At 37.2% G+C, this 26,034-nt stretch overlaps 1 protein-coding gene across 6 annotated transcripts in view; it reads left to right on the top strand.

Annotated features, from left to right (window-relative positions):
• The window catches only part of gphnb (gephyrin b), a 106,436-nt gene that overhangs the window by 36,983 nt on the left and 43,419 nt on the right, over window positions 1–26,034 (top strand). For all 6 annotated transcript variants that reach the window (XM_082147170.1, XM_082147169.1, XM_082147168.1 and 3 more), the window contains exons 2-7: window positions 8,591–8,669; window positions 16,499–16,556; window positions 16,784–16,876; window positions 18,458–18,552; window positions 19,380–19,446; window positions 23,004–23,276. In XM_082147170.1, the coding sequence (XP_082003296.1) occupies window positions 8,591–8,669; window positions 16,499–16,556; window positions 16,784–16,876; window positions 18,458–18,552; window positions 19,380–19,446; window positions 23,004–23,276 (665 nt within the window). The remainder of the gene's footprint in view (window positions 1–8,590; window positions 8,670–16,498; window positions 16,557–16,783; window positions 16,877–18,457; window positions 18,553–19,379; window positions 19,447–23,003; window positions 23,277–26,034) is intronic.

Genomic DNA, 26,034 nt, shown 5'->3' with positions numbered 1-26,034 from the left:
ATTATTATTATTATTATTATTATAAAAAGTATTATTATTATTGCTATAATAACAATAAAACATTATTATTATGATTATAATTATAATTGGTATAATAATAGTAATATTTATTATTTTTCTTATTGGAAATAAGTATAATATTAAGGAATAAAATATTATTATTATTATTTTTCATTTATTTTAGTCATACCGATATTTAATCACAAAAGTTTGGTGCAATTGTGCAGAAATTGTTACCAATATTTTTTTTAAATCACAATTAGATTTTTTTCCCCCAAAAATCGAGCAGCCCTAGAAATAACAATGCTTGACTTGGCAGACAACATTAATGAATATTGTGTTATTCAAAACAGAACCAAATTTCTTCCGCTTGCATGTTCTCCTGATAGAGGCAGTAGCATACTAGCATACTACTCATATTAATGCATTATGTAGTGTGTGTAATGTGTGAAATTGCACTTTTCAGGCTCTAGTCGTGGTATCAGTGTGCATGTGATGTGTTAAGTGTACTTACTATGAAGTACTGCACTGTGTCCTCATTCAGACTGATAACAGCGGCTCTCCCCGATCAGGGCAGATGAGGGTCAGGTCAAAGGTCAGGCGCTCCATCTCGTCCCTGTTGCAGTACAGATGGAGAAGCAGCAGGAATGTGTTTGGCATCGGGCCGCTGGACCTGTTCCCTGTCCTGGAGCCATACTTTACGGTCTTAACTAAAGCATGACCAGCATGCTCTGATTACTAATTTGACATTTAGCTGATGCTTTTTGTTCAAAGAAACGTATATACCCTGTCCCAACCTTTGTTCACACTGAAAGTAGAACAGCTGTGCTATGGCTAGAAATGCTTTAGACTGTTTTTGTACTACCGTTTAAAATGTGGGGTCGGTAGATTAAGTATCTTGTGCTCACAAAGGATGCTTTTATTTGATCAAAAATCATGAAATATGATTACTATTTAAAAGAACTATTTTCTATGTAAATATATAGTCAATGTAATTTATTCCTGTGATTAAAGCTGTATTTTCAGCATCATTACTCCACTCTTTAGTGTCACATGACCCTTCAGAAATCATTCTAATATGATGATTTGATGCTCAAGAAACATTTATGATAATTATCAATGTTGAGAACAGTTGTTCTGCTTCATATTTTTGTGGAAACCGTGATACAATCGAAAGTTCAAATGAACAGCATTTATTTGAAATATACATTTTAAAAAAGCATTATAAATGACATTAGTGTAATTTTTTTTAAATCAATTTACTGAAAAAAAGATCAATAAATCTTACTGACCCCAAACTTTTGAAATGATAGTGCAAACACCACTAATTATGTTTAGTATTGCAACACTCAAAATACACAGGAAAAATGGAGAAAGTGTATGTATTACCTGCTAATCTTTAATAAAAATGCTTTTGGGTTTCATTAGCAAACATAAATGGACTGCAGCATATTTCTGGATTCCCTGCAGTTTTGAAATATTTCCGGTTGAAACGGGAAGTTGGGTTTTTATAATGTTTTTTATTTTTTATTTTTTTATAATCCATAATTATGTTGTTTTCAGTTGATGAATGAACAGAACATTGTTTCGTGCCTCCCATCAAATAAATCGCAATAAGCTTTGTGCTCCATAACTTTTGATAAAAGAAAGTCTCAGATTTCAAATTATGTCAATTTTAATAGGAAATTCAAACAATAGCCTAAATACTGTTTTGGCGCTCTTTAAAATGACGTGAAAGCTCGCTGTTGCCGCCTCAGATCAAGAGAATCAGCTAAACGGATCGTCTCTTCAGCGATAGTATGAAATAAACATGATTGAACATCAAAAGGTATGTTAAAAGATACAGTACAACTTACAGAAATCCATATCGTGTCTCATGTAATCGCTTAATCAGTGTCTCAACGCGGATGACGTCAATAAAACAGCTTGATGTCACGTAACGTCACATTTACCTCAGAAAAGCAATTCATTTCATTTCATGTCAACATTTAACCAATTGGAGCAGAAACATAATTATGTAATTATAAAGTTAATATTATAACTTTATTAGCCTATATAAAAATCTTCCTTGTGTGTAATTTGTGTTTGTATACAAATCAGTTAACCCGATTAACCTTCAATATTATAGTAAGTAATGTAGTACCAACTGACTCCTGTAGATTTTTTCCTTGAGAAAATGTGCCATACTGTAGGCCTACCTGATATATATCCAAAATAATCGATATCGAATCGAATTTAATACCCAGCTCTCCTTAGTGAAAAAAAAAACTATACAAAAATGTATTTAAAATACATTTATTTCATACTGTACAAATTGATTAACATATTTACTGACATATAAATATTATAATTAAACTTTATTTGGAATATTTCCTTATTGCACAATGCATACTTCTTAATATTAAGCCTAAATGTGTTTTAGTAGCCTATCATTGGTAAGGATAGTATGATCTCTGTATAACATCAGTCTTTAAATGCAAGATATTTAAAGTGTTGTCCTGAAGTGCTCTGAGACACAAATGTTGAGGATCCAAATGCAGTTTATTTGAGTAATCCAGAATCGTAATCAAACACAGTCAAAGGGTCAAGCACAGGAAGGCAGTCCAAACATACAAACAAACAAGTAAAAAGGGAATCCAAGAAACAGGCAAAAATCCAAGAACCAAGAGACAATGAAACCAGGGAGAATGCTCAGAAATGCAATATAAACACTAAACAAGACTTCGCAGGGAATGATAGAAAGAACCAGGCTTATATAGGGTGAGCAAACAAGAAGATGAGACACAGGTGAAAACAATGAGTGCTAATGAGTCCAGACAGAGCAGAGAATTATGGGAGATGTAGTTTGTGAGGGAATGACAATAGCAGAGCCCGTCTACGGAGAGCCTGTCCACTCCCTATTAAGCCCTATTGTACCGAATTTTGGTTGTAGTACCACCAGAGTTCCACTCGGGGGCGCTCGCCATGAGTGCAAAATGAATGGGAGTCAATGGGGCTAGACGGCTAAATTTGTCTCTTTCACCCGATTGCCGTTGAGAAATCTCAGATGTGATTGTAGATTTTGCAAGTTCAACATGGGTTTTAGGTCGAAAGTTGAATGAACGAGTACTTATGTCGTTTTGATTTCTTACAGGTTGAGTTGTTGTTGCCCATAACACGCTAGCATTCTGCTAATGACGTCAGCATTCTGACGTCATTGACATTTTGAAAGACTTTTTTAAATCAAATAAGTGACTCTAAAAAATCTAACACCCAGCAATGTGTAATTTCTTTGCATCTCCTTTCGAATACAACATTCAAATTACTAGACAAAAAATTATATCCTGAGAAAAGTGGATTTTGAGGGGTATACCGCCATTGACCTCCATTCATTCTGCACTCGTCCTGTGAGCGCCCTCATATGGAATCAGAGTGGAACTGCAACCAGTTCAGAAGCCGGAAGTGTAGTGAGAGTGAAACTTCTCGCCATATTAGACATTCTCTGACAATAGTCTGTTGTGGAGTGCCCTCTGGTGGCTCTCAAGGGCACTGCAGCTGGTGATCATAACAAGTGTAGTACATAAAGTATACTTGCAATAGTTCCACTTTTGAACAATCAAATATACTTGAGTATATCTTTAATTGGACCTCAGCACTATTTCAGGATAACTAAAGTACATTAAGTACAAAATTAGTTGTTCCAATTTAGCAGACTTTATATAAATGTAGTATACCAAAAAGTACCATTGCTGGGTATTTATATTAAAGCTACAATATGTAAATTTTTCTGCCGCCAGGGGTTGCTAACCTCTTACAATAACAAAGGCGTAGGTTGATGACGCATAAGCGGAATCATGGAACTTGTCGTCATGCCGAAGGATCTAATAGTGTTTATGTATGAGTGAATAGAATACATTGATGTTATTAACATGACTGTGGTATGAAACAGGACGCGAGTGCTAATGAGAGGCAGATATCAGCGCCACACGCGAGTCCCGTGGATATAAAGGAATGAGGACATTTCATTCTACCGAACTAACGTACCCGCAAGTGCAGAATTAATACTCACACAGGTCAGTTTATTAGACGAATGAAACCTGTGAGGTAACGCAGCGCTGCTTCACTCGCTCTACACTATCACACTAAACTGCATTTGAGGGTGTTGAAAGTTATGATGTTATTCTATGTGTTAGTTTGTCTGTATGAGACTAGCAGTAAGCTAGATCAACATTAGAATAACATACTGATCATATTCTAACATTTCATCATGTTGAGCTACAGTATATAACATTGATTAGTTTTATGTACAGTAGCTCACCTCTACATTTGCACGTCTCTGTCAAGTCGAAGTTAGTCGCGGACGTGGAGCTTAAAAACGCCACACTGATATTGATCCTCGTTTTAGTTCTCCTTTTGTCCCAAAGTCTGCTTGCCATGGTCCATAATGTTTGAACGAAACAACAACAGCGTGAGCGTGCCGCTAGATGCAACGCAGTTGTCCACGTCTGTCGCCATGGTTACCATGGCAGTACGAGCGGAAACCAGGGATAACGCGGATATTACGTCATTGACAGGCGACAAGTGAACAGGGACGAGCCATTATTTAAAATTGGAATTTCTCTGAAATTAAAAATCTTTGGGAACTTTTGGGATATTGTAAGTACACAACTGCAGGAAAAATATCATACTGTACAAGTGATTTTGGGATATTTTATTACAAAATTGTTACATATTGTACCTTTAAGCACATGAATATGTTAATGTATTTGTAGTATACTTAGCATAAAATAAATGTATTTCAAATACATTTTGGGTAGATTTATATTTTCACTAGGGCTACAAGTTCGTTCTCCGGGTTTTGACGTCACGCGTGCAGAACTCTCGCTTGTTTTGTACGCTAAACAGTTTTGGTGCTGTGCTGGTGCTGTGATGGGATGGGAGTCCAATATGGGTTCAAAGCTACTACCAGACATGTGGATTTTCACTTCCTGAAGACTTTAAATATCTCAACTATTGTGTAGGATAGAACTGGTTATGGCTGCACAATATATCGAAATTATCGAAATATCGCAAATGTATATATCGCGACTGTTACGACCGCTAGGGGTCAGCCACAACAGGAAAAGGAAGAGAGTCACACTACCAGAGAGATGACGAGTAATATGAATTTTATTGACCATGAAGGGTTAGCATCAGGAGCAGACAAGGCCAAAATAACAAACAAAACAATCTTCTTTTAGAACCTAAATGACCTTAAACAAAAGAAAGAAAAATGAAAATACAGTTTAACTTACCTAACTCCCTTACCCATAAACAAAGTAAAAAATAAATACAAATAAATTGGCGTCAAACCCCCTACATCCCTTAATATGGTAACAATTTATATACCAGAATGCTTACACACTTATTTAAAAAGTATCAGGTTGACAAGTTAGAATCGGAATCCAAGGCGTAGTCAATCAGGCAATAGTCAGATATAGGAGAAAACCAGAAGTAGGATTACATTCAACAAACACTCACAGTTTCACTAAACACTAATAATCTCTCTGGCACGAGACTCTTACTCAATTAAATAATAGCGAAACGAACAAAGCTGAAGAGAAGCACAATCAAATGGTACGAACACAAAGCACAAAGTCAACAAGGCTCAAAGGCAACCATTGTGTGTCAGGGGCGGTCCTTATATCCAGGTCAGGTGCATAAGTGGTCCAATCACAGTCTTCCACAGGTTAACAGAGGTAACGCCCATCTGAAACACAAACTTGTCTACACAGAGAGAGCGAGACACACCCACACACAAGGACAATTGATACAAACACACAAAATATCTCAGGGTCCTAACAGCGACATGCATATCGTTTGCAATAACTCATGAACAAAAGACAAAGAGAAAATCACTCACTGCTCTTGGCTGAATAACTTTTGTAGCTTTAATAAGAATCAGTATATATTTAATTCATACAGTGAAAACTAAGCAGTGTTTAATTTTTACGTTTGATTATTCAGTTTGTGTTGTTTAATAACCCTAATGCCCTAAACCCCGAGGTTTAACGTACACTGATGTTAAAATAACACTTCTTATGCTTCAGTAAAACACTGATGTTCACTTTCAGAAGTTTAGGGATGTTTTCTAGTCACAAAAAGAATGTGAAACACATTGGTTATATATATATTTTAAAGCTAATTTAAGTTTATTTTACACACTTTAAACATTATCGTATCGCACTTCGAATATCGCATTATTTAACGAGTTATCGCACATCGCATTTTTCTTCAATGTCGTGCAGCCCTAGATCTGGTATAGAAACCATGACTGTGTAAACCAGTGAATCAGATATCCATCAGCTTTCCTATACGCTGGAGCGGCCAACAAAAGCACAGGCATGTTCTCCCTCTTCTTCTCTATCTCGCACTGGCTGCATTAACATTCCTTTGAAGCCTGATCATCATCTTCCTCAGCGTCTTTATCTGTCTCTCCTGATCTCGTGTTTGAACTCGTCTCTTTAGCTCAGCGTGTCGCTGTATCATGATGAAGGCTGCACGATACTCTTTGCTCCAGGTGGATTCTTTAAACCCAACATGAAACCAAACTTGACTTCATCCTTCTTTCTTCATTCATTCACATTACCGCTCTTATTGTGAAGGATTCAGTGCGTGTTGTCAGTGCCGAAGATAACCATCATGTTGACCGTATGTCTCATTCAGAGTCTTGAATGAAACTGATCACATGTGTTTTGAGCTGTTACACAAAAACCAGAATAGCTTTTCCCTGTGTTTCCTTTCTGTTGATCTTTTCTTTCATCGTGTGATACCTCTCGAGGGACTGGCCTGATTCTGAGAGCTCTCTCACCCTATAACACGCTTTTCATTTTGCTAGTGTCATACTGACAGTAAACACAATGATGACTCATGGATGCTCACTGCCATTGGATACAGCAGTTGCATGTGTGTGTGTGTGTGCATGAATTTTATTTAGTTATATTTAATTTATTTATTTATTTTGGATCCTCCCTCCATAGTAAATAGTAAAATAAATCTCTGTAGGAAATATTTAATTACTTAATAAAAAAATAAAAACACGTTCATAATGCAATTTCTATTTTATTTGATTTGATTTTATCACCAAAATATTTTACCACTTCATTTTACTAGTTTTACCAATCTTAGGAAGTCAGAGAAATTAATAAAAATAAATAAAAGATTGAGTTAATGTGTATTTATTTTTATTTTTATTATTTGTTGGGATGGGAGGGGGATTAATCTACAATAATACAGATTAATCTGAAATAAAGATGTTTGTAATTATTTGAATGAACCCGCATTCACAATGTATGCAATTTCTATAATACGACATGTTCGTTTACATTTTATATGTTTTTATTTTATTTCATTTTATCATAAAAAAAAAAAATCTTTTCATTTTTTCATTTTACTACTTTTACTTAGGAAGTCTGTGAAATGAATTAAATCTTAAAAAGTTATGGACATTTCTATTCGATATATATTTAGCTTTGTTGGTTATAAATGTATGTTTTTGAGTGCGATATCCATATAATAACTTTTACAAAGTTAGCAAAAGTGTTCATTTCTTTAAAAAGTCTTACTGACCCGAACGTTTGAATGGTAGTGAACATAACCTCATATGTTTGGTAGATCTGCTCATTGAATGAACAATATCTACTGTACCTAAATGTCAAATTCCTCACTCAGATATCAGACCGATTATTAATCGATGCATATTAAATAAGTGGCAAGAAGAGTGGAATATGTGCAAGAATAATAAGCTAAATGAAACTCATCCGGAAATTACAAACAGACTTTTAGCGCTCTTAAAACTAGACTTTACAAGTTTGCCCCATGCTTTTTTTGCTCTTATGAATGCTCTCATGAAGTTACTTAACTTAAGGACATATTTAGTAAGATTATGCCTCAAAAGGTTTTGGATTTTTTTTTTTTTATCATATGTTAAAGGTGCATTTAGCAACTTTTCATGTTAAAAATACCCGTTTTCTAACCCATACATGCTTAAACAATTGCCTGATGGGCTGAATGAGCCCTTCTCTGATCACTGAGATTGTCTCTATAATCCTGTAAAGTAAAATAAATAAGAGGGATTCGGGCCGGAATTTGAGACTGGGCGTGACGTCATGCGCGTTCACGGCACGCTCACCTGGCTGTCTGGCAGGTTTGTGTATTCGCCGCCATTCTCCGTAGAAGATGGATTCTAAGAGACCGGCTTGTAGTTCATTTCAAACACCAACGCAAACTCCACGTAAGATAAAAAAAAGAAAACTTTTGTCTGTGAGCGTGCACACTTCTGGCTGCAGTTTCGCTTGCCGCCAGAGGGGGCATAGTTCTACAAAAACTCAGAGACTTGCGCAATGCACCTTTAATTAAAAAAAATCTTGTATAATATGACTTTCTGTTTTTTTTTATTTTTTTTTTTTATTGTATTTATATGATATTTGTATTTTTGTAATTTAATTTTTGCCATGAGAATATGATCTTTGAATGCTGACATGGCACTAAATCTGATCTACTGTACCTTTATTTAAACAGCATGTGTGTATCCTTCTCTCATCTCATGTATATCTCTCTGTTTGTGTTGCAGTGAGTGACAGCTGCTTTCGCAATCTCGCTGAGGACCGCAGCGGGGTCAACCTCAAAGATCTCGTGCACGACCCTTCCTTGTGAGTGACCACCACAAAATACACACACACATTATTACTTAATGCATGTTCCTTGATGCTTTTCGAGTTATTTAAATCTTGCTATTGGTATATTTGTATTACTGTAACGTGCTAAACGGCTTCTGTGGCCTGTTAGCTTCACTGCTCATATAATGAGACGTTCATGTCATGTTAATCACTTGATGCTCGAGTTCAGGCTGTTAAACATGCAGAACATGTGCTTGCATTGAACCCTTGATGGATATTAATGTCAGAACGACTCAATGTCACACTGCGCTGTAATGAAGTGTCATTGTACATGAGTGAAATGTGCGTGATGCATATCAAACAGTGCAACCACATCCACAAAATCACTTTATCTTATTAAACTTTATATCAACTCTTTCCCTCCATTGACGGAAATTTCAAGCTTTCCGTGTCTTCACTGTTTTACGGTAGGGGGCGCTAATACGCATCTCATTAAAAGAGTACCGAATCTCCTGATCAAAACACTGGTGAAGAAGCAGAAACAAGCGATATCATATGTAAGCAGATGCATATGTAAAATAACGTGATTTAACATTAAACAACATATAAATGAATGAAATGTCGTAGAAGTCATACGGCTTCAGAACGACGTGAGGGCGAGTAAAATGACAGAATATTAATTTTTTGGAGCAAACTATCCCTTTAAGAAAACTGGCACCCTGAAAACACTGTTTCCCTTGTAATGAATTCAGGAGGAAGTGTTTGGACGAGCTGTCAGGTGAAATATAAACCCAGGTGGTTTAGTGGAGAGCGAGATGACAGACTGACAGATGAAGCGGATGTGTGTTAAGTGTGAACGCTGCATGAGAGACGGCTATCAGACGGGGACGGGTCCTGTTGTCCTCACGCGACTGCGGTTCCAACTAATTGGTGGCACTAAAAATAGCCTGTGAATAAATCAGATCGGAGGCGTGTGGCTCGTCTTACACTGACCCTGGCCTGTTAGAGAGAGTTCTGCTGACCTTGGGCATGCTTTGAGGAAATTAATCTAAGTTTTCATCTAAAAATCTTAAGAAAAGTTTTTAAATCATATTTTGCAGAATTAAAATGAATTTTTAAGACCAATCAGATATTTTGCAGTTATTACAATTAAGCAAAAAAACAAACAAAAAAACCCCCCCACTTTTTTTAAAACACACTTATCGTATAATTAAGTGCATATTTTATTACATTTTTATAATAGTCATTTTTTTAAATTATTAAAACATTAATATTTGATTTGCACTTATCATGTAATTAAGCACATTTTATATTTTTTTATAAGTAATATTTCTGTTCATTAATGACATGATTTACACTCTCCCTATAATTAAACACATTATTATGATTTGTTTATAATAGTAATATTTTTGTTTCTTAGTGAAATATTGAATTGCTCAAACATGGTTTGCATCGTATAATTAAGCAACGTTTTTCTTACAATTTTATAATAGTAATATTTTTGTCTCTTAATAAAATGTTAAACATGATTTGACTGAAATTTTAAATCCCCCTATAATTAAACATTTTTTATTAAATTCTCAAAAGATTTCTTTTTTGTTTCTTAATGAAATTGCTCACACATGTTTTGCACTTATTGTATAACAGTGCAATAATATAATAAAATGTTAAAAAAAATTACATGTTTATAATAGTAATATTTTGGTTTATCAGTGAAATGTTAAATTGTATTTATTGTATAATTAAGCCAATTTTTCCTACATGTTTGTTGTAGTAATATTTGAGTTTATTAATGAAAGGTTAAATTGCTCAAGCGTGGTTTTCCCTCACCATATGCAGCGACTCATCCATACTTCAGATGTTCAGTGCAGTAAGCATGTGAGTGTTTTCAGGTAGGGTCCCAGCGTCCTCCAGCAATGCTTTAAAGTGCGCCGAAAGCCATCATTCTGCACAAAGGTGCTCCATTATTAATGAAATCACAGCAGCAGATGGCCTTGGTTTGGGAGCTCATCCAGAAGTAAAGCTGGGTCACAGATGTGTGCGACGGGATGCGTTCTCCTCCTCTGGCACACGCTCTCTGTCTTTCTTTATTCATACCCTGAGGAAGGCGGCGAGGCCAGGAATGATGTTTTTAAGTGTGGCAGGGTCCATATGACAGCAGGGTTCGATTAAACAATCATAACTCTTCCATTAGACAGAGAAAGACGTGGCCAATGATTCTGGCAGAGAAAAGTGCAACTGTTCAACTGTGCCAGAAGTATCGCTGGAATCCTGTCGGCAAGGGAGGATGTCAGTACCTCGAAATGTTTTAGAGCTTTAGTTTTATTCATTTTAGGCACTTTTTCTTGGCCTTTCTATAAATGGACTTATTAACATGTAGCATGTTGTTGCAATCCCACTGGACCCCGTGTTCGCAATATCATACTATCATACTTCCCAATAAAAAAATATGTTTTTTAAATCACTAATTTACATTTATGCATTTGGCAGACGCTTTTATCCAAAGCAACTTACATTGCATTTCAAGGTACACATTTCTACATTGCTATCAGTTCTTGCTTTCGCTGGGAATCGAACACATGACCTTATCGTTGCAAGTGCCAACACTCTACTGTTTGAGCTATACAGGAAAGCTAGTCATGGGAAAAAATTGGAAATAAGTCATGGATTTGTCATTTATTGGTCTAAAATTATAGGAACCCTGCTTCTAGTGCTGGTAAATAGCACTAAGAGCTATTTAGTATAAGATTCTAGTATAAGATTTGTTAATGTTTTTGAAAGTAGTCTAGTTGATCAGTTTAGTTGATCAAAAATACAGTACAAATTGTGAAATATTATTACAGTTTATTATAACTGTTTTCTATGTGAATATATTGTAAAATGTAATTTATTTATTTGATACAAAGCTGAATTTTCAGCATCATTACTCCAGTCTTCAGTGTCACATGATCCGTCAGAAATCATTCTAAAATCAATACACATTTTTTTTACAGGATTCTTTGATGAATAGAAAGTTCAAAAGAACAGCATTTATTTTGAAATTGAATCTTTTGCAACATTAGAAATAGCTTTACTGTTACTTTTGATCAATTTAACACATCCTTGCTGAACAAAAGTACTCTTTAAAAAAAATGCACTGACCCAAACCTTTTGAACTGTAGTGTATATAACAGGTAAAAAAAAGAAAAAAAAAGTATGCTATTCTGAATTCATTCATTGTGTGAGAGACTGTATCCCATAATGCAGTTCCATTGACTGTATCTGCCACTGCCACACATTTTAGAATATCCTTCTTGACTCATTATTTGTTGAGACTGACAAAAGTTGAATTTTTTTGTAAAAATGCAACAATTTTTTTTTTTTATTCACATTTTTACACACCTTTTTTTTTATAATAGTGTATAGTATGCAGTGTATAGCGTGTAGTGTATGTGGTGTTCCATTCCAAACGTCTTTCTCTTCCTCTGTAGTTTGGTTTCCTCCTCACTTCCTCCGCTCATCTCTATTGGCTCTAGAAACTCTGGAAAGGTTTTTAGTTCCATAATATTTCATTTTTAGGCCAGCACACCCCAGTAAAAATGATTTAATTACTCTGACACTTTAACGGATAGTTCACCCAATAATGAAAGTTCTGTCATTAATTACTGACCCTCATGTCGTAAGACTTTCGTTCATCTTCAGGAACACAAATGAAGATCTTTTTGATGAAATCTGAGAGCTTTTTGTCCCTCCATTGACATCTACACAACTACCACTTTGATGCTTCAAAAAGTTCATGAAGAGATTGTAAAACTAATCCATATGAATTGAGCAGTTAAGTCAAAATTTTCTGAAGAGATGCGATCGTTTTATATGATGAACAGAATGAATTTAGACTTTTATTCACATATAAACATTCTCATGTTACGCTGCACTTTTGAGCTTCTGCAAGAACCAATGAGGTTCGTTCTCGTGTTACGCAGCAAGTTTGAGCTTCTGCAAGAACCAATGAGGTTCGTTCTCGTGTTACGCAGAAAGTTTGAGCTTCAGCAAGAACCAATGAGGTTCATTCTCGTGTTACGCAGCAAGTTTGAGCTTCAGCAAGAACCAATGAGGTTCATTCTCGTGTTACACAGCACGTTTGAGCTTCAGCAAGGACCAATGAGGTTCATTCTCGTGTTACACAGCACGTTTGAGCTTCTGCAAGAACCAATGAGGTTCATTCTCGTGTTACGCAGCAAGTTTGAGCTTCAGCAAGAACCAATGAGGTTCGTTCTCGTGTTACGCAGCACGTTTGAGCTTCAGCAAGGACCAATGAGGTTCGTTCTCGTGTTACGCAGCACGTTTGAGCTTCAGCAAGAACCAATGAGGTTCATTCTCGTGTTACGCAGCACGTTTGAGCTTCTGGAAGAACCAATGAGGTTCATTCTCGTGTTACGCAGCACGTTTGAGCTTCTGGAAGAACCAATGAGGTTCATTCTCGTGTTACACAGCACGTTTGAGCTTCTGCAAGAACCAATGAGGTTCATTCTCGTGTTACGCAGCAAGTTTGAGCTTCAGCAAGAACAAATGAGGTTCGTTCTCGTGTTACGCAGCACGTTTGAGCTTCAGCAAGGACCAATGAGGTTCGTTCTCGTGTTACGCAGCACGTTTGAGCTTCAGCAAGAACCAATGAGGTTCATTCTCGTGTTACGCAGCACGTTTGAGCTTCTGGAAGAACCAATGAGGTTCATTCTCGTGTTACACAGCACGTTTGAGCTTCAGCAAGAACCAATGAGGTTCATTCTCGTGTTACGCTGCAAGTTTGAGCTTCAGCAAGAACCAATGAGGTTCGTTCTCATGTTACGCAGCAAGTTTGAGCTTCAGCAAGAACAAATGAGGTTCGTTCTCGTGTTACGCAGCACGTTTGAGCTTCAGCAAGAACCAATGAGGTTCATTCTCGTGTTACACAGCACGTTTGAGCTTCAGCAAGAACCAATGAGGTTCATTCTCGTGTTACGCAGCACGTTTGAGCTTCTGCAAGAACCAATGAGGTTCATTCTCGTGTTACACAGCACGTTTGAGCTTCAGCAAGAACCAATGAGGTTCATTCTCGTGTTACGCAGCACGTTTGAGCTTCTGCAAGAACCAATGAGGTTCATTCTCGTGTTACACAGCAAGTTTGAGCTTCAGCAAGAACCAATGAGGTTCGTTCTCGTGTTACGCAGCACGTTTGAGCTTCAGCAAGAACCAATGAGGTTCATTCTCGTGTTACGCAGCACGTTTGAGCTTCAGCAAGAACCAATGAGGTTCATTCTCGTGTTACACAGCACGTTTGAGCTTCAGCAAGAACCAATGAGGTTCATTCTCGTGTTACGCAGCACGTTTGAGCTTCAGCAAGAACCAATGAGGTTCATTCTCGTGTTACGCAGCACGTTTGAGCTTCAGCAAGAACCAATGAGGTTCATTCTCGTGTTACGCAGCACGTTTGAGCTTCAGCAAGAACCAATGAGGTTCATTCTCGTGTTACACAGCACGTTTGAGCTTCAGCAAGGACCAATGAGGTTCATTCTCGTGTTACCGAGCACGTTTGAGCTTCTGCAAGAACCAATGAGGTTCATTCTCGTGTTACGCAGCACGTTTGAGCTTCAGCAAGAACCAATGAGGTTCATTCTTGTGTTACGCTGCAAGTTTGAGCTTCAGCAAGAACCAATGAGGTTCGTTCTCATGTTACGCAGCAAGTTTGAGCTTCAGCAAGAACCAATGAGGTTCGTTCTCGTGTTACGCAGCACGTTTGAGCTTCAGCAAGAACCAATGAGGTTCATTCTCGTGTTACGCAGCACGTTTGAGCTTCAGCAAGAACCAATGAGGTTCATTCTCGTGTTACGCAGCACGTTTGAGCTTCAGCAAGAACCAATGAGGTTCATTCTCGTGTTACGCAGCACGTTTGAGCTTCAGCAAGAACCAATGAGGTTCATTCTCGTGTTACGCAGCACGTTTGAGCTTTAGCAAGGACCAATGAGGTTCATTCTCGTGTTACACAGCACGTTTGAGCTTCAGCAAGAACCAATGAGGTTCATTCTCGTGTTACGCAGCACGTTTGAGCTTTAGCAAGGACCAATGAGGTTCATTCTCGTGTTACACAGCAAGTTTGAGCTTCAGCAAGAACCAATGAGGTTCATTCTTGTGTTACACAGCACGTTTGAGCTTCAGCAAGGACCAATGAGGTTCATTCTCGTGTTATACAGCACGTTTGAGTTTCTGCAAGAACCAATGAAGTTTGTTCTCGTGATACGCAGCAAGTTTGAGCTTCAGCAAGAACCAATGAGGTTCATTCTCATGTTTCGCAGCACGTTTGAGCTTCTGCAAGAACCAATGAAGTTCGTTCTCGTGTTACGCAGCAAGTTTGAGCTTCAGCAAGAACCAATGAAGTTCGTTCTCGTGTTACGCAGCACGTTTGAGCTTCTGCAAGAACCAATGATGTTCATTCTCGTGTTACACAGCAAGTTTGAGCTTCAGCAAGAACCAATGAGGTTCGTTCTCGTGTTACGCAGCACGTTTGCCAAGATGTGTTTTTCTCCTTTTTGGAGCCTGAAAATATTGCATTAAATGAGAGTGAGTAGATGATGACAGTATATTTATTTTAGGGTGAACTATACTGTACATTTAAAGAGAAAGAGATGATGAAATGAAAGCACAGGTATCTCACTTTGAGCAGAATAAACCTCAGGCACGTTCTGTTGTTCATAAACGAGTTTTCCACACATTCAGGACAGGCACTCACTGAGCCCAAATCGTGTGTCTAAAGTCTAGCATCACAAATGCTCTGGAACACACACACACACACACACACACACACACACACACAGAGAGAGAGAGAGAGAGTCGCTGCCACCAGAGGCTGTAGTCTGAAGTGGTTTCCTTGGAAACAGAAGAAAAGATCCGAAGTTATTTGCTATCAGTATAATGTTATTTATGCAAAGAGTGAAGCCAATAACACTCGAGGGTTGCTGTGTTTTACCTGACAGGTGTGACTGTTGCTCTGCATAGTGAAGACTAAAGTATGTTTTGCAGAATAAACCACGTCATATTTATTACATGGAAATAAAATGTGTTTGTGAAAATGTGATTTTTTTAGAACATAATATATAATACAAATAAAAAAAACTTTTTATAAATATGGAAAAAATCATACTGTCCTACATTTATTAATCCATTTTCATTTGAGTTAAAGTTAAGTGAAGCTAAAGTTTTATAAATGTTTTAAAAAAAAAGCTGTGTCTGTGTGTGCTCACGTGTTGTGTGTCTGTGTGTGTTCGTTTCTGTGTGCTTGTGCTCATGTTGTGTGCTGTGTGTATGTGTGGGTGCGTGTTTGTGTGCGTGTGTGTGTGTGTGTGTGTGTGTGTGTGTGTGTGTGTGTGTGTGTGTGTGTGTGTGTGTGTGTGTGTGTGTGTGTGTGTGTGTGTGTGTGTGTGTGTGTGTGTGTGTGTGTGTGTATGTGTGTGTGTGTGTGTGTGTGTGTGTGTGTGTGTGTGTGCGCCGACTGCAATCACAAGGAAACATAATGCTATAGTTTCCTAAAAATAACATGCACACAAAAGGGGAGAAGGAAAAAGAGACCTTACATAAGACCTGTCTGCTGCTCTACACCTTCTGCCTCAAGTGCTTTTCTTCCGCGCTCTCTCGCTCTCTCTCTTTCGCACACACACATACCCCCCCCCCCCCCCCCCCCCCCCCTCTCTCTCTCTCTCTCTCTCTCTCTCTCTCTCTGTTTGTCCTAATTCTTGATTTGGCCACAGGATGGTGCCATGCAATAAAATATAGGCTTGATAGATTTCTACAAACACATCACCTTTAAGTCCCTGTAGATCTAGTTCTTCTCATACTCTGATCTTGGTTTTCAGGCTTGGAGGAACCATCTCAGCTTACAAAATCGTTCCTGATGAAATTGATGAAATCAAGGTATGTTTTAAAGTTCAGATAACAGGAAATGTACATTTATTTCATTAAGAAAACTTCAGTACATATAAAAATGTAAGCTCTCTGTATAATATGATGACATACAGCAGCCTAAAAAAAATTACACTTACTGTTCAAAAGCGTGGGGTCAGTAAGATTTTTAAAGAAATTCATAATTTAAATAATTAATAAACGTATTTATGGATGTTTGTTTCTTTTGTCTGGTTCAGGAGACGCTTGTCGACTGGTGTGATGAGAAAGAGTTAAACCTGATTTTGACCACCGGTGGCACAGGCTTCGCTCCACGAGATGTCACACCTGAGGTAGATCATGTGTGTGTGCGTGTGTGTGTGCGTGTGTGCGTGTGTGTGTGCGGAGAGTCAGATGTGTGTTCCTGCCTTAGATATTCTCTTACAGACCTGAATAACACACACTCCAAAGCTGTGATCACAAGCCAAAATGAACCCACTACCATCACAAGAGCACTTCCAGCGGTCACACTAGTCTAGATCAGATCTCTCTCAGATCCGATGTGTTATTGATGTGACCTATTCTCATCAGGGATGCTGATCAAAGGTCCTGAGATGAGTTCTGATCTCTCACACCAGTTACAGGCTCAGTGGGGGACAGACAGACAGACAGACAGACAGACAGACAGACGGATAGATAGATAGATATATGGTAAATATAGTAGTTATATAGTAATTATATAGTAGATATAGTCAATTCTTTTGCCTGTCATTCAAATTCAAATTTGACTTCAACTTCATGTGTGTTGTGGCCAAATCAGTTCTGCGTTCTCCTCAGGACGCTCTTTGGAACATCTCAAATCTTACATCATGCTGGAGAACATGATGATCGGGTTTTATTCGTGTCTTTTCCAGTTCTGCTGTCATTTATTGAACTAGAACGATGCCAAATAGAAGCATTTTCACCAGTGGTTCACCAGATTTTGGACCACACACTGTATTTCTTTACAAGAGGAGATTCTGAGACTCTCTCTCTCTCTCTCTCTCTCTCTCTCTCTCTCTCTCTTCTCATTCTTTCTTGCTCCTTAGATCTACACAGTTGCTGTTAATGCATTTGTGAATACTATTAATTCTAATGTGTCTGATGAGTGCCCTTTCTGTAAAATAAGGGGGAAAACTTTTTTTCACTGCTTTTTAGAATGTTTAAGATTGTTTAGAAGTATTTGTTTAGTGCACTTAAATTAATGTTTTTTTTTAATTTAGGTGAAAACTTCTCCATTCAAAGCTTCATTCGTGGTCCATGTTATAGAGCGGCCCAAAGAAGTAAAAGTCAATTGCTAAACTTCTTGATTGGACAAGCTAAAAGAGCTATTTATATTTCAAGGGGGAAAACATTTGAAGGTATAGTAGGGCAAAAAGTTGAGATGGTTTTTAAAAAATTGGTGAAAAGTCGGGCTCTGATTGATTTTAAGTTTTATAAGTTGGTTAATGATTATGAAGGTTTTTTGCAAAGGTGGGGATATAATGAAGCTATATGCACAGTTTTGGATGGAATGTTGTTTTTTGCTTTAGTATTGGAATAAGTATTTGGGTGTGGAAGAAATAATGATTTGTGGAATACAAAAATGTGATTATAATTTAAAATCTATAATGTGAAGGTCTTATAATCAAATAAAGTTGTGGAAAAAAAGAAACTCTCTCTCTCTCTCTCTCTCTCTCTCTCTCTCTCTCTCTCTCTCTCTCTCCTCATGAGTCTCATCAACACTCCTCCTTTGATGTTTTCCCTTGTAACTTTGCAGACTTTTTCATTCTCAAACAGCAACATTACACACTAAAGAAAGATGAACATGTAAAATTGCATAATAGGGCTGCTTTAAAGAGATATAACTTGTCGTTTGTGTTTCCTGAGGCCTCTCTGTGTTTCTGTCTGTCCAGGCCACTAAAGAGGTGATCGAGCGGGAAGCTCCAGGGATGTCTCTGGCCATGCTGATGGGATCTCTGAATGTCACTCCTCTGGGAATGCTCTCCAGGTCTGGCTTCAACACGTCCAAAACATTCACAGGATCATCTTTGACATTCATTCATAATTATACTTGTCAGGATATTCAGAGGAAAAACTGATCCCAGATCAGCCTCTCAATCAAAGACATGGACTTAATGGCTCATGCACAGAAGAGACGCTTCCAGTACAGAAATACAACAGATAGACACAGAGTTACAGGAACAGCTCATTTTCAGAATATAATAATAATACAAATGCCTGAATACTATATATTCAGAATTTACAGTTGTTATTAATACACAATTACTGTACAATTAATAATAATATTAACATTTAAACACAACTGTTCAAATGCCATACAGTTTTTTTTAATGTTTTTTACGTTTCTTCTACTCGCCAAAAATACAGTAAAATCAGTGATATTGCAAAATATAATTACAATTTGAAATAACTCTTTTCTATGTAAATATATTGTAAAGTGTAATTTATTCCTGTGATCAAAGCTGAATTTTCAGCATCATTACTCCAGTCTTCAGTGTCACATGATCCTTCAGAAATCATTCTAATATGAGGATTTGCTGCTCAAGAAACATTTCTGATTATTATCAATACTCAAAACAGCTGATTAATATTTTTGTGGAAACTATGATACATTATTTTCAGGATTTATTTAATGAATCCAGTTACTTGAAATAGAATATTTTGTGACATTATAAATGTATTAACTGTTACTTTTAATCAATTCAATGCATCCTTGCTGAATAAAATATATATATATATTTTTAGCAAAAATAGTATGTATATATGAGAATGAATAATCAGTTTCTTCTGAATTGTCTTGAATTGTGTGCACAGACCCGTGTGTGGTATCCGGGGGAAAACTCTCATCATAAATTTGCCGGGCAGTAAAAAAGGTTCACAGGTGAGAATATTTTTTTCCTTTCACTAAGAGTGTGGTTAATAATATAGTCATATGTCTCAATACTGGTCTAGTTCTTAATGAAAAGTGTGTACTCCACTAGCAAAGGCAAAACTGCTTGTGGTGCTGGAAAGAATAAACATGAATAATTATAGAGCCACTTTTGGATCATTCCAGAATAGTTTAAGGGTTATATCTTTTTCATTGCTTGTCCAATTTATGAGAAACCAAGAAGATTAATAAAATAAAAAATAAAGTTTGCTGTAAATTACCTATAATATAATAGAAGGAGAAGAATATACTGGTTTATTCCACACAAAAATGTACTTCCATGGTTAATGTCCAAAAACATGTTTTTTTTTGGTTAGTGATTCTCAGTGTTAAGGATAGTTACTTTTAAAAGTAATGCGTTACAATATTGCATTACTGAAAGTAATGTGTAACGTTACTTTTGCATTACTTTTACTCAACTGGACTGGGCTTGCTTGTTTGTATTTTAACTTTACAGTAGAGGGCGCATTATGGAAGTTAATTAATGACGTACGTGTTTGAAACCAAAAAGTGAATGTGAATATTTCAATTCAAAACATATCACACACATTTTCATTATTATTATAAAAAAATGTAATAATCCATATTCACCTTCCAGACATCACTTCCAAAATATTCAGTCTGTTTAACCTTTAATATTTGACAGGCAATTTTCTGTCCATTTCATTTCACTTTACATATTTGCTTCCATAAATTCAGTGGTTCAAATTCGGCAGAATATTCAACATTGCACATCCGGGAACTGCAGGAATAGCAGTAGAGTACCGATGCATAATCTCCATCTGCTGTTAGTTGACTCACCAGAAGGTGGTGCAAGCGGGTGATGACGAAGACCAAAGCAACGGGTAGAGAGAGTCATTCATTCTCAAAAACTGATTTACAGCACTAAAATTCAAGTACTGTTAAAGGGATGGTTCGGAGTAAAATCAACCTAGGGTCCTTTGCACCATGACCTCGAGCCAAAACTCGGAAAAAATTATAATTCGTCGTTACACTACATCCTCGTGCATCGCTTTCTGCCAGGACTTTTACGTGCTTTTCCTAAATCACGGAAGTGACGTCGACGTCCGGGTTAGCGGTAGCATTAGCCATCAGGCAAGTGTTATTTAAAAAAACATTTAAAGCTTGTTTGGATCGAGGTCATGGTGCAAAGGACCCTAGGTTGATTTTACTCCGAACTATCCCTTTAATGCAATTAAATTAGTGCCATTCAACAACATGCTTTTTTGCTTCAAATACATTTTGTCATTATCTTTCTTCCATAGCGCTGCTCAAACAAACCTTTCAGCTGTTCTGCCATTCTGGATCGCAGAAGAATAGGACGCAGGAGAAGAAAGTTCAACAATAAAAACAACTAAATGAAACACAAATGTGATGTTCAACTAAAATCATTTTTGCTCATTAGTATAGTTGGATTGGATCATTGAAGGTCAGCTGCAAAGACATTGGTTAATAAAGTGACATTAAATACATAAAGTATATTTGTGTAATTTAACATAATATTCTTAGGTGCTGTACCAGCATTTAGCCAACTACTGAATATGAACTATAGGGGCGACTAGTTGACTGTTTTTCTACGGCTATGTCCACATTAATCTGGATATATTTGAGTTCAGCGTTTTCTCTTCAAAGCGCTCTCCGTTCACTATCGTTTTTAAGCGTTTTCCAAAAGTTTCTCGTCCACACTGAAACGTGTGTAAATCATAAAAGCTCACCAATATGATATCAAGAGACTTCATGCTATTCTTCTGGCACAATCCTTTTATTATCACCGCTCAATAGCCATTCCATGTGTGGTCTAAAACGCAATTCTCAACGTGTTTTGCTGCAGGACATTAATTGCGAGTAAATATTCTGTCATCTTTGCAGGAATGTGATATTAAAGTTGTCATGAAACGGAAGCATTTTCTTCCCTATTATGATGTATATCCGAGTGAAACAGCTTCTAGAACAAGAACAATTGTAGGGCGGGGCTTGATTTTGTCCTTGGGGAATGATTGAATGGTTGTGGTTTGCTATTGGTGGATCTCATGTGAGTGACAGGTTGCCCCGCCCCTCATCATCAGAGAAGAGAAGAGATGGGAGGGGAAGATATTTTCATTAAAGATTACGAGAGAGCATGAATTAAAAAATTGAAAAAGAATGATGTGCACATGTAAACGGTCCTACTCGACCCGCTCAGGGGTGTGTTTCCCGAAAGCATCGTTAGCCAACTATGTTCGCAAGTTTTGTTGTTATCAGGATAGTTCAACGAATCATTTTTTCCCGAAACCATCGTTCTAACGAACATTCACAAACAGCATCGCAGCGTCACCCTGTGGTTAGAAGAGTAGTTTCTAGATTGCATGACATGTGGACTCAATAAATCCTTATCTTGAGCAAAATAAGCAAGCTGACATTCAGTGCAATCTGTGTCTTTTATTTAGAATACATACAAATATCATTTACGTCTTTTAGTTTGTCAAGAGATTTAAAGCACCGTTTTTGAAGAGTGCGCATGTGCGAACGTGCTCTAGTGCGTAAGAACAAGCCTATGATTGAATCTGGAAATAAAGCAAAATAGCTGAGAAAAAAAAAAAAATGTCCTCAGATTCCATGTCTGCAATTTATAACAAAACATCTAGCGTTAATTTGATCTCAAACAGATTCATTAAAAGAAGTTATCACTCCACCACGTGTGTGACGTCATTAGCCAACGTGGTTGAACGACCACTTTGCGACAATACGGTTTTCGGGAAACAGTCGTGACTCACCGTTTTACGGGAAGCACATCCCTGAGCGGGATTTGAACCGGGGTCTCGGGAGCACTAGATCAGGGGAGTGAGGTTTACTTGCACAGCTCTTACTGGCCTACGTCCTTTACAAGAGGATAAATAATCAATTTGTAATGAATACTGCAATATTAAAAAATAATAATAATAATAATAATTTTGATTTCATTTTGAATTTAAGATTGTATGTAGCATCTATCTTCATTTATCAGCAGCCCTGTTAAAGTGAAAGCCAGTTGCGCTCGCGATATTTACATGGCGGAATTTGCAAGCGGCAAAACTGAACGAGGCTAGCGAGGAGACGGATGCACGAGCGCGAGGTTAAAGCGCAAGCAGACCATCTACGGGACAAAGTGTACGCGCGTTGTGGACCCGCCTATAGGCACACATTACAAATGCACTCTTTAAATAACAAAAAATATATTGCGCTATACACTAAAGACCAGGTTTCAGTTGGTCAATGGCTCAGTCTATTTCAGTTCCTCAAAATAGCAACATGCCAACAATGCTCCCGAACACACCTCATTTTCAGACCAGCAGTCAATAGCATATAGCAAATGCATTTGCTATTTTAACAACGTGGCGCAGGACGTGAAAATGATAACTGCGTCAGGCTGAAACTAGCAAAAACACTTGTGTCGCGCCTGCCGCTGCATTGCACAGAGTGTTTGATAGGGCCCTAGTACGGAAATGCACAAAGCTCTTTGTTTTATATTTCTTTGCGTGTGTGTCCTGCAGGAATGCTTCCAGTTCATCCTTCCCGCTCTCCCGCACGCCATCGACCTGCTCCGAGAAGCCGTGGTCAAAGTGAAGGAGGTGCCGAATGAGCTGGAGGACCTGCCCTCGCCCCCTCCGCCTCTGTCCCCACTGCCCGGCAGCAGCCCGCATCGGCAGACCGAGGACAAGGGCGTTCAGTGTGAGGAAGAGGAGGAGGAGAAGAAGGACAGCGGTGTGGCCTCCACTGAGGACAGCTCCTCCTCGCACATCACTGCTGCATCCATCGCTGCCAAGGTAATCCTGTGCGCATATAATGGCGTTTTACATAGGGATGCACGATATATCAAAATTAAGCACAAAATCAGACTTGAGTTTATCTTCCCACCCAGACCAGATGTGGCATTTTGATGCTTAAAAATCGAAAAGAATCAGGACAAGTCAAGTTTACAAAACGGCTAGTGTTGTCAAAAGTACTGACTTCGGTATCAAGTCGATACTGAAATTTTAAAAATGTGGCGGTTTGAGCGCTGTTGAGCGGAATCGTAAACACCTCTGATTGGCTGTTGTGTTCACTCGCTCATCAAATATGTCTGTGATTGGCTACAATGATCAGCGCTTCAAAAACATGTTATAAATATACATCAATGACGCTCCTCAGTGAGCGCTTACACAGATACATACGCGAGCGTTTGAAAGCAGGCGTCTATCAGCGGATCGGCCCTGCTTGTGCTTTCAAAACACTTCCAAACACTTCGGTGTGCTCTCAAACGCTCCGGTGCGCTGATCATTGTAGCCAATCACAGACGTATCTGATGAGCTCGTGAACACAGTGGCCAATCAGAGGTGTTTATGATTCCGCTCAAAGCGTCACATGTTTTGGTACCGACACCATAATGTAGTTTTACATTGGGATGCACGATATATCGGCCACCGATAACATTAATTTTTAATGTTATCATTATCGGCCCCGATAAGAAAATTTGATCAGTATATTAAAGCCGATAAATAATGTATTATTTCCTCCAGCTGAGACACTTCAGATGCGCACTGTTCAACATGATGGGTTTGAATTGCTTGAAAGATGATTGAAATCACTTCAAAAAGGAAAATAGAGTTTAGTTCAACATGTACAGCGCAAGTCTGTCAAATAGGCTACATAAAATTATAATAAGAATGTTATAATTGTGTGGCTTTTAATGATGAGACTCTTGTTTTTGTAATCAAGCTCTCAAAATTATAAAAACGTTGGATTTAGATTTATCGGCCAAAATATCGGTTATCGGCTTTCAAACATAAAGAATTATCGGTTATCGGCCAAAATGTTCGTATCGGTGCATCCCTAGTTTTACATAAATTAGTTATGCTATGCAAATGTAGAGACAAACATAAATTACTTAATTGGGGAAATTGAGAGATGAAACCATGCTGATGGCCTGGGTCTGTGGTGAAGTAGTGAGTTTGACGTGTAATTAAACTCGAGGTTGTGTGTGGTGCAGACTGATGGGTTACTGAACCCGAGGTTACCCCGTGAGTCAGTCCTAGAGCTCCTCCTGTCCGATTTTAGGGAAAAATCGGGTCTATTGGAGACGTACAATAGATTTCGAAAGAACACCACATGGGGAAATCTAAGAGTAAAACTAAGAGTTGTGAAAAATATGATACACCGGTGTTTTGCCAGATGAGAAGTTTATCTATGTATCATCTTTTAGTTCCTTTTATAAGTCTTTTCATTTTTCTTGCTTTTATTTTTATTCCTTTCTGTGTAAAGCACTTTGAATTACCATAGTGTATGAAATGTGCTATATAAATAAACTTGCCTTGCGTTGCCTATTTCTCACATGACTCTGCTGGACATTTGCAGGTTTTCCATTTGTCTTATTCCCATCATGAAACTGTGTGTCATCCTCATGTGTGCTGCAGCGTCCTCAGGTGTGAGTGAATGTCGTACATCATCTTCATATCATTTGTTTGATTGTTGTGCACCTCGTTTGTCATGTCATTCAAAGCCTGACGGACAGATAACTCAGCCAATCATGCTTCAATCTGCGTCCTGATTTGCATACTTACACTATTCTAGTAACAAGCACACTTTAGCATACTTAAAAAAAATAAAAATAAAGAATACTATGTACTTCAATGGCTATCAACTGTCTGGTTACCAACATTGTTTAATGTAATCCGAATGTAATGTTTTTTGACACTTAATTCCATGTTATTTGCAATTAAATGAAAATATGATATATTATATATTATAATTCAAATTTATATTAAATGCAAATAGCTTTTTCGACCCACTTAAGTAGGACTTAAATACATCTTTATACGTCATTTCATAATTCATTCTGTTGTCATTTCATAATTACTTCTATTCTTTTGAAATGTGGTTAAATCATACTGACAAATGCCAGCTAAAATTTTATTCCATTTCTATTAAATCATGTATGTCATGTATTTAAGTATATTTGTAATTACACATTTGTAATGATGAAGTTGTAATTTAGTACATTTAAAATATATTTCATTTAAATGTAATATTGAATAGCACACTGCAGTTTGAATTATAATCAAGTGCTTTACATGTGCTTTAGTATGTTAATGACATAAAATGTACTTTAAAGTAAAACTTTTAATTTGGCATTATTGCAAAGCACTTTTTTTTAAAGTACTTAAAGTGTGTTTACATTACAAGTGCACATTTAATACACTTAAGTGCACTTCTTTTTCCATTTTTCTAGTTTTATTTCTATTTAATTTTTATTTCTATTTCCTTTTATTTCTATTTCCTTTTATTTTAGGATTTACTTATTATAAAAAAATTTTTTAGAGAGATTACTAAATTTCACAAATAATTACAAAGAAACGGCAAGATGCAAATTTAATTAAATTAAAGTATTTTCTTGCGAAATGTACTCTAAAGATCTTTTTTATTTACAACTTCCAAAAAACATTTTTACTGTGTGTAAACGTTAACGTCCAGCTAAATGTATTACCTCAACATTCATTATTACTTTTAGGTTCATACATTTAAAAACTCGATTGTCAGATTCAGCTT

This window comes from Leuciscus leuciscus (assembly GCF_965113295.1).
Source record: "Leuciscus leuciscus genome assembly, chromosome: 19".
NCBI classification, from domain to species: domain Eukaryota; kingdom Metazoa; phylum Chordata; class Actinopteri; order Cypriniformes; family Leuciscidae; genus Leuciscus; species Leuciscus leuciscus.
This window is presented reverse-complemented; position numbering and strand designations above follow the sequence as displayed.